Source organism: Micropterus dolomieu, linkage group LG22 (assembly GCF_021292245.1).
Source record: "Micropterus dolomieu isolate WLL.071019.BEF.003 ecotype Adirondacks linkage group LG22, ASM2129224v1, whole genome shotgun sequence".
In the NCBI taxonomy this organism is placed as follows: domain Eukaryota; kingdom Metazoa; phylum Chordata; class Actinopteri; order Centrarchiformes; family Centrarchidae; genus Micropterus; species Micropterus dolomieu.
The window spans coordinates 16,277,162-16,286,620 of NC_060171.1; the positions used below are offsets into that span (position 1 = coordinate 16,277,162).

At 41.2% G+C, this 9,459-nt stretch overlaps 1 protein-coding gene across 1 annotated transcript in view; it reads left to right on the top strand.

Annotated features, from left to right (window-relative positions):
• Positions 1-3,124: 3,124 nt before the first annotated feature.
• Positions 3,125-9,459, top strand: part of LOC123961596 (proprotein convertase subtilisin/kexin type 5-like) — a 15,986-nt gene continuing 9,651 nt past the window's right edge. Inside the window, exons 1-7 of the mRNA XM_046037090.1 lie at positions 3,125-3,182; positions 3,384-3,423; positions 6,578-6,723; positions 7,553-7,747; positions 8,699-8,785; positions 8,869-9,067; positions 9,173-9,396. Coding sequence (XP_045893046.1) covers positions 3,125-3,182; positions 3,384-3,423; positions 6,578-6,723; positions 7,553-7,747; positions 8,699-8,785; positions 8,869-9,067; positions 9,173-9,396 — 949 coding nt within the window. The remainder of the gene's footprint in view (positions 3,183-3,383; positions 3,424-6,577; positions 6,724-7,552; positions 7,748-8,698; positions 8,786-8,868; positions 9,068-9,172; positions 9,397-9,459) is intronic.

Here is a 9,459-nt window from a genome sequence, read left to right on the forward strand (position 1 = left end):
GTCTGGTGTCTGTGTCTGTCAATCAGGCCTACCTGCCTGCACTCATTGCAACTGAAACTGTGTTTTGGAGGAGGCTTTGCAAGGAGAGCTGCAGGGAAAGGAGTGGGATTGGTTTTTTTTTGGTTTTTTTTGGTTGCATGCTTTGCGGTCTAGCTGTGTCTTCTTGAGTTTCTCCCACATTGTTTACCTTAGGCATAGCTAGTTAGCAATTCAACATTGTGCAACAAGCAATTAATCCTCAAAAAAGGAGCTTATAAAACAAGCAAAATGAGCTTTTAATTTGTGCTTTCCCAAGCCATAAAAAAACCTAAATTTATCTGTAAACCACTAATTTCTTTTATATGCCTTTTAGCTGAACTAACTTTAACTAACCTAGCAATAGCTAAATCTCCAATGTTACTGTTGAATGAATCCTGGAACCTGTGGATTTAAAGTACAAATTATAGGCCAGACAGTGGACACTCATTTTCCTCACCTCCTAAATATTCAACAAACAAAGTTTAATATGCAACATTACAGCCATATACATTTTTAAGTAACAATAGCTAATTGGGTGTGTCTATCAGGTATTTTGGTTTACCTACATTACATTTATAGCTGGGTCTTTTATCCAAAGTGCATTTCAACCATACAATCCAATCCAAAAGAAGTTGCACCAAAAGTAATTTACAAAGCGATACACTCATTTCCATTAACATGTTTTGGTGGGGGGTGCATGGTGTGATGTTTATTTAGGTTATACAATGAAAATTATCTATCTATCTATCTATCTATCTATCTATCTATCTATCTATCTATCTATCTATCCATCTTCACACACTATCTATCGTCACAAAGACTGGGCTGTTCTCCCTTTTCCCTCCCATAGTCCATGCTCATTGTCCAGAGGCTTTATTTGAACGAACTGGTCCAGTTATTTCTGGGCTGGTGTCACAGAGCCCCATCGATCTGCCAGCGTACCTCGCCGCATTTCTGACCTTTCTCTGCTTTGTCGGATTTACTGGATGTAAACCTTCGTCGCCCTGTCCGAGTGGACAGTTTCTGCTGAAGAATCAGTGTGTCCTCTGTCATCCCACCTGCTCTGAGTGCGACGGGCATGAGCTGTTTGAATGCACTACCTGTGGAGTTGGTGAGTATATTTCCCTATACACTTACTTTTAACAGCATAAAATCACTGAGGGCTTTCAGAAAGTAAAACGGCGAAATATGTATTATGGGGGTTTAAAAAGTCATGTTTTGTAGGCTGTAGTTTTAACAAATAAATCATCAAACAATGACTTCATCGAAGTTAAACAATGTCCTTGCCTTCATATGACAAATTTTACCTACATTTTTCATAAATTCTGTATGAGATGTGCAAATATGAACATCTTCCATTGGCCGATATAATTCCTCTTTTCTGATTTTTTCCCCAGCTCCACAGATACCTGATTAAAACAAAGCCATGTCACAGACTCATTAATCCAGTTTTCTTTTCAAGGCAGCACTGTTTAATGGTTACTAAAGCAAAGCTGTTTAAAGGCCTTTGAATTAGAGGAGGAGCACTCTGGTTTACCATTTACTCTTGTTAAACTATCACAAAGTGGCTGTTGAACTTGCATTTTCTGTCACAGGGGCGCCTTTTGAAATAGGTAAGAAATGAAGGTGTGATCATTCCCCCCCAGTTTTAACTGTAATCTGATCATGTCAGAATGGGGCCTTTGTTAATCCGAGGCAAAGGAAAAAAGTAAAAAGTATCCCCTTGGGCAAGAAGTATTACTGTTTCAGTTCATTGGCTAAACCTGCAAGTCTCTCTCTCTTTTACTAAATGAATATATTCATTTTGACATTTCTACAATTATGCATTTGCTTTTTACTGACTGTATTTTAATATTCAATGCCGCAGATATGTTTTGTTGTGCAGACTTTAGTAGTATACAGTCGTTAGCATTTGATCCTGGTGTGTATATCTGTGTGGCATCTGTGTATTCCTTTGTGGAAGAACATCAAAAGCCAAAAGTCTGTACCCCATTCCTCAAACACTGCGGTTTGTTGTCACATAGAAGCCACATTGCTCTGTGCATGCTGAGGTTCAGGGAAGTCGAAGGGTTAGAAAGGCAGCAGCAGCTTGTGGCCCCTCTTCTCCCTGTCTCACACATCTTCTTTTTAGCGCTGAGCAGAAGAGACAATGCTGTAACTCAGAGATGCCTCAGGTGCCACAGCTAGGCTAGTGGCAGGTGGCAGAGTATTAATCATTAGGGTCAACAGAAGACTCTGTCTCTGCCCACAGCTTTGATCTCTCATCTGCCTCAGATTGCCATTGTTTGCATTATATTGGCGCATCATCAGGAAGTGATCTCACACTGTGATCTGTTATTTGCAGGCCTACAGTCAGACAACAGACAAAATGCTGGGCTGGAGCCATTAGTTCTTCGGTTTCCTAATAATTGCTGTAATTTGCTGAAGGCAACTTTCACACTTATTTATAGAAATACAAGCTGATGGTCGACCTGCTGGGCATTGCTGCCTGACGCACCTCCACCGGTGCCTTTTGTGCAGGTGTGCTCCTTCTCTTTGCGCATAAAATGGGTCATCAGCTGGGGACCACCAGTCATGGATGTTTCCTTTAACCCCAGTACATCTCCTGGTGGCAGAGCGATGGCAGGGGTCACTCCCTGCTACCCCCCACACAGTTGGCAGCACGTCCTTTCATCTTTCCTTCATTCCATGTAATTGTTGGGGCCCATTTGGCTCTGCCTCTATGTTTATTATGAGAAGCTCATTGATTTTCACTTTCAGAAGAGTCCAGATTTTGGGAAAAGGCGTTTCCTGGTAGAGGAGAAAAATAGAGTAGGCTTTATGTTAACAAGTCCTCTGTTCCTCCTCCTTCTCCTCAGATGAAGATGGACAGGAACGGTTCCTCCACCAAGGTAGCTGTAAGACACACTGCGCCCGGGGACTGTATCCTGACAGAGGTCATTATGCCTGTCTGCCCTGCATAGCCAATTGTGAACTCTGCACAGACGGCAACATATGTGCCAAATGTCAGGAACACTACAAACTCCAGAATGGGGTCTGCCAAACGGCATCCTGTGACATAGGTAAATGTAAATCAGAGCTTCAGAGTTTCCTGTAGATTAAGAGTATGACATTCAGGCTTGTTATGCTGGGTCTCTGTGTTTCAGGCCAGGTGATACAGGAGAGTGCATTGACTATGAGATGGGCTGCAAAACAACACCATACTGTTCCCCCCTCAATGTAAGGTGGATCTGCGATGAACATATTGAAACACTAGTGATAACAGTGCACAGTGCAGCACAATATAAAGATAGCCAGTACTGCACGAGTTTGCTCCTCCACATGAATTCTAATTAATCACCTTTTCTCGTTTCTCATTTCTCAAGACCCTGATATCTACAACAGCTGCGCTGAAGGTTACTTTCTGTGAGTTTTTTTGTCGTTTATTATTATCCAGTGATAAGTGGACTTTTCTGGCTCCCCATATCCTCTGCTGTTGGATCAAATGCGTTCTGAGATGTTATTTTAGAGAGCTAACATTTAATACATCTAGCAGTTATTTTTGATTCAATATAACAGTTCTCGATTAAAGTTACAGTAAGTAACACCGTGATGAAAATCATGATATAGAGCGTTACAGCGACACAGCAAGTAAAGCACTTAACGATAGCCAAGTTGCGGGTTAGCGTACTGTTACTACAGTTGCTGCTGTGAAGCTAACATGACGCTAACATGCAGAGAGGACGAGGCGGACCCAGAGCCAGCACCCCAGATCCAAAAAGCTATGCTCACAACTCTCCTGCAACTATAGCTAACATCACAACAACAGCATGTCTTGGCAAACTAGAAAGTAGGCTGAATGTCTGTGGGTAAGTCATTTAACATTACGCGACACACACATCATGGCTGGAACGGCTGGAATAGTGTTATGTGCTCGGTCCGAGCCACTTCGTTTGTTTCCCCAATAGACCCTTCGCTAAGCCCCGCCCCCCTTAGTTACTGTTGCTAAGTCCGACAAACTGTCAGCGCTGCCACTGTCTATTACTGCACTCCCCAGAGAAATATTGTCAAATTGGTTGGAAAAAGTGATCTCAGAATGAAGCAGACAGTTTTGCAGTTGTATTACACATTTGAAGGTTGGATTCAGGCTGTCAGACTGACTCAAATTGATGCAAACGGACATGAAAAAAATGAAAGATAGAAGCTAAAGCCTACCGATCACACAGTACAAGTGAACCACCGCATGCTCTGACAATTGAAACAAAATACAACGATATCAAGGATCAACACTCTTCCTGTAAAGCTGGGTAGGCCTCTATTCACTATTACAATCATTAAAAAACAGAACAGTAGGGCTTTATTACATTACATTTAGAAGGAAGTTAGCTAGCATTAGCTAACATTACATTAGGAACAATCAACAGTTTGACAACAAACGACATTTTCTGGATTTATTTTAGGTTTTGGAAAGAGAATAAATTGTACTTCTTCTTTCGAAGCCCCAAGTGTCTTTATTTGCATTGCCATTGCCTTGCTAGATAAAAAAAGTTGGTCAATCAAAATGTAGTGTAATATGCATTTCCATATATTGGCTTGAAGAATATGGTTAATAATTCTTCACAACACAAGAAAATTCATTTCACCTGTATTTCTGTTTACACCAGCATATCACTTGGAGGCTAACCCTAACCCTAACCCCCCAAGTTTAGGCCTCCAAATATTGTGTGAGTCGGGTTACCCTCCATTCAGAGTCTTACACTGTTACCTGAGCCCTGGTTTCAGCATAGAAGAGTGGTCTGCTTCACAGAGATTTAACAGAGTGTGTGTAATGTGTGAGTAGGAGAGGAGAAGCGAGAAAAAGACGGCAAGTATAAGTGGAAAGCATAGCCAGTAGCAGGTGGGATTATATAGGGTGCACCATCTTGACTTCGCTGACTGCTCCTGTGTTACAGCAGGACAGTTGAAGGAAAATGCACTTGCTTCACTGCACTCACCTCCTTTTTATTGCTCTTACAGAGGTGCAGTGAGATACTTCTTCCGTGAATCTTCTTGTGTAACTTTTACTTTAATAGTAATGGCTTTAGAGATTTAGAATGACAGGTCTCCTCAGTCCTGTCTGTGGCCGCAGTACCTTATTATCTACTATAGGAGGAAAACGCCAATAAAAGAAACCCAATAGAACACGGGGCAATCATGACCCGCAGGAAGAGTCTCACTTTGATATAGTGTGACAGTTTCCAGCACTTCAAGAAATTCCACTACTGAGGTTTGGCTAGAAGTAATAAAAAATGTTAAACCCTAGACAGCTTTAGCGTAGCTGTGAGTCTGTGGGGCCAGTGTTGTTCTTGCATAAAACGCTGCCTACTGAAAAGAGTCACAGCATGATGGATGCTTGGTATTTATTGACATTTACCTTCCTCTCTAAGTGCAGCTAAACCACAAAATTGTTATGATTCACTCTTGATGTGGTTTAAACCATTTATTTACTCATATTTTCACCTTTTCCTAACTAATTCAAAGAACAGAAGCAAAAAACAAAAGTTACTTTGGAAATGCTGATGTGCTGTCCTGGAATGGATAGGCTAATATTTGCACAGAGGGATTCTTAAACATCCCGTAGATTCTTAAGTAGTGCACTGTTTCCAGGCCAGAAACGGAGCCCTGGTCTGCACCAGCTGCTATTGTGAGTGAGTTGATGGATGTGTTGTGGCGCCTCCAGCTGTTCCTTCTCAAACAACCACCGCATCTTAGCACCAAATCCATGGCAACACAGTCAGAAGTGCAGCTTGGGCTGTCAGTGGTCAGATTCTCTCATGAATGGAGGTGGTATAAGAGGCATCAGAGGATGTTGTACTGTCTAGGGGAGTGGCTTATTTCTACTTTTTTTCTTGTTTAATTTAGAGTAGTTGTTTTAATGTTGTATGTGTGACATCTTTGCAACTCAATATGTCAACTGCTTTTAGGCTATTTTTTTTAGGACAGCCGTCTCATGTTTAATAGCACAGTTAAGCCCCGAAGGACTGATAGGACAGGTTAATGACAGAAATCGCCCCATGCCTCCAGGCTACAAATAAAACGCCAATTAACTGTCTGCCTTAAGAAGAGAGAGCCACGATAAGCTTGAAGCAGCCTACATTATGTTTTCACCTCTTCCTAACTTTTGGCTTGTAGAGGAGTTAACAATACAGCTGCAGGTGTGCTGTGTATGTTGGGATTGCCTCTTGCATGTGGTGTGTTTTGTCGTTTCTCTAGTTTCAGTTCGTCTAGCCTCAGACTCATCTGTGTGGGCAAAGGTCATTCACTGTAAAGCTTTGAAAGTGCTATTAAATCCCAAACGTTTTCATCAGGTCTTTCATATTTCAATAGCTTTGTTCTAGTTGTTTACATTAGAAAAAAAGAGCTTACTTTTGTGTAACAGCTGCAGCAGCCAGTGTTAATCGACCACGTATTGACCGATTTTCAAACGCACAAACCAAGCTTAGTTTTAGACAAATGGTTTGTTAATTGTTATATGTAGAGTATCGATAAATACTTTGAATGGTATTTGATTTTAGTTTTGAATGGACCTTTTCTTTTACAGTTTCAGACACCAGTGTCGCAGGCATTGCCCCCAGAGCACCTATGAAGACTTGGGCAGGGGTGTGTGTCTCTCCTGTCCAGCACCATGCACAGATTGCAGGAGTAACACACTCTGCCTTGCCTGTCAGCCCGGTTACTTCCTCAATGGTACCAGTAGGAAAGAATGATAATTTCTGTGTATATTTATTCTCTACTACTAGCATACTAAATGATTCAATGACCCTTTTGTCCCATGCAGTACTAGCAGAGTTTGCGTTTTAATATACTCTTTTTGATTTTGAGATTTTTCTTTACCAAGAATGATTGATTTCTCTGACTCTTCATTTAGATTGCAAATCGCGTCCTTGTCAGCAAACCTGTAACATGAGATATGCAAATGTATGTTTTATGCAAAGAGGCTAAAGCTTTGTTAATAAAGGCTGTAGGTATTAAAATAAACAACAGACCATCAAAATTATTTTAACATATTAAAAACATTAGCTGTCATTTATTTTTGTGTACACGTGTACGCGTGTTGTTACATATTTCACGGGCATATGATTGTACATTGTGTCAGACAGGATCCATCATGGACAATCAGCAGCTTATTCTCTCTGCTTCAGCCACAAGGTCCTGTATCAAAAGATCTAGGTCATTGTTTTATGCCTGGGCAGTTGGATGGAATTTGGAGAGGGAGAGATGCTGGAAGAGCAGACAGAGGAGAAGGATTTAAATAGTTGAGATGAGCCGATCTTTTTTGAGACCACATCAGAGCCACTTAAAAAAAAAACCCTGACAACTGATAATGAAAACGTGTTTTACTAATTAAAATGACTTTTTAGAGTTGCTCTCTTAAAAATAGCTTTGAGGATAGAGGTTGTAAATAATTATTATCTACTATCTTGTCACACCTAGGTTTTTCAAGTTTGCTAATACAGATAAAGTTTTGTACTGGAAAATAATGTAACTTCCTCTCTGTACTGCTCTGCCCCATCAGGAGGTGATTGTGTTAAACAGTGCCCACAGCAAACCTTCAGTGACTCCAGTGGGTGGCGATGTCAGACCTGCCACAGCTCATGCCAGACATGCCACGGACCTCATTCAACAGACTGTGATGTTTGTCTTGGTGGAAACCCTCCTCTACATGGCCAGTGCCCTCTGCTCAACTGCCCACTGGGACAGTACTTTGATGGTAAGAGGAACAATCATGATGAGGTGTAATGTTTTTAGCTGTTAATAAATTTTCTCCCTTTTTAGATAAAAGTAACTTTATAGGGTGGTGAGGCCTATGTGATTTACTACATTTCAGTAAAAAAAAAAACAGTAAAACAAAGTGAGTAAAGTACTCAATGGCAAATTAGTATCAGCTGACAATAGAGACGGGGATCATACTGAACAACATGATACTTGGTTCCCTGATGGAAATAATTGCTTTTCTCCAATGCAAGGTCAGAGCAGAGTGTCCCTGGAATTTTGAGGGATTCACTGTCTTGTTCAAGGACACTTAAGCATGGTAGAGGCTTGCCACTGAGACAGCGGCTTGAACCCTGCTGAAGGACCTCTAGGTTGAAGGACGGTCTCCTACTCACTGTGTAACCTTTCATTGAAGAGCCATTTTAATGGAGCAATTTCAAAAGGGGGCTCTACACCCGCTTCACCTCTGGTGTCTGTGTCAACAGCGTTGGAACACAGAACTGTATTGTTATAAATCATATGGGCTGATCGGACTGATCATTTACTTTTCTGCTTCACTGATTTAATCATTTACACCCTTGTGTGGATAAGTTGGGTGGATGTTCATTGTCAGAAGCACAGCCAAGTTTTTTTCTAAACCACCTGCTGCTTACAACTGTGAGTAAAAAGAACAATTTTAAGTTCATTTTGTAACCTCAAAGCATTGCGCTAATAATAAGAATAATGGAGTTTTACATTGGCAGTGCTGTGCATGTTATATGCCAGGAATAGCTTTTGAAGCTTAATGGTTTACTTGCCATGATTATAACTCACTGACCTCTCCAATCTTTCATGTCAGCAGTAAGCCCTTCTAAATGTAGCATGTCAATATTTTTGTGTAAACCATCATGACACATTTTTCACATTTTGTTATAGTGTAAGGTTGCTCTGTTTATCGTTTTATTTATAGGTAAATATGGTGAATGTCACGCCTGTGATTCATCCTGTAAGACCTGCTTTGGCCCCCAAGCACTGGATTGTTCTTCTTGTTTCAAAGGTACAAATATTTACTTTCTTCTGTCAATACTGTAGAAACATGATTCAAATTCCTATTGTGCCGTGTACATTTTGGTGTCACAGGATACTTCCTGGACCAGGACAGTTCTTGTGTAGTGAAATGTACATCTGGCTCCTACGCAAACTCTGCCACTCAGTTGTGTGAGGACTGCTCGCCAAACTGTGACACCTGCATGGACACGAGTGATAACTGCATCAGCTGTTCAAAAAGCAGCTATAAACTTTTTCTCCACCAGGGGCGGTGTTGGTCGAATTGCCCAGAGTAAGTGATTGAACGAACTAAGCAGTAGATTGACGAAAAAATATCTGTAATTACTGTGTTGTGTTTCATGTTTTATGCCTTAACAAATCTCCTGACTGATTCCAGAGGTTTCTTTGAGACAGCAGAGGGGTCATGTGAAGCCTGTGATAGCTCCTGTCTGACATGTGATGGCACCAAGTCTCAGTGTCTATCCTGTGCTAATGGCCACTACCTAGAGAGTGGTATGTGTAGACTCAACTGTTCACTGCGGACATACCCTGCAGATGATGGTACCTGCAGACGCTGCCCTCCCCACTGTGACGTTTGCTCAGATGACAGGACCTGTTTCAGTAAGTTATTAATAGTGTGTGCAGCTAAGCTTTAAGAGGAAAAATATTCCAAGTGGGTGACAG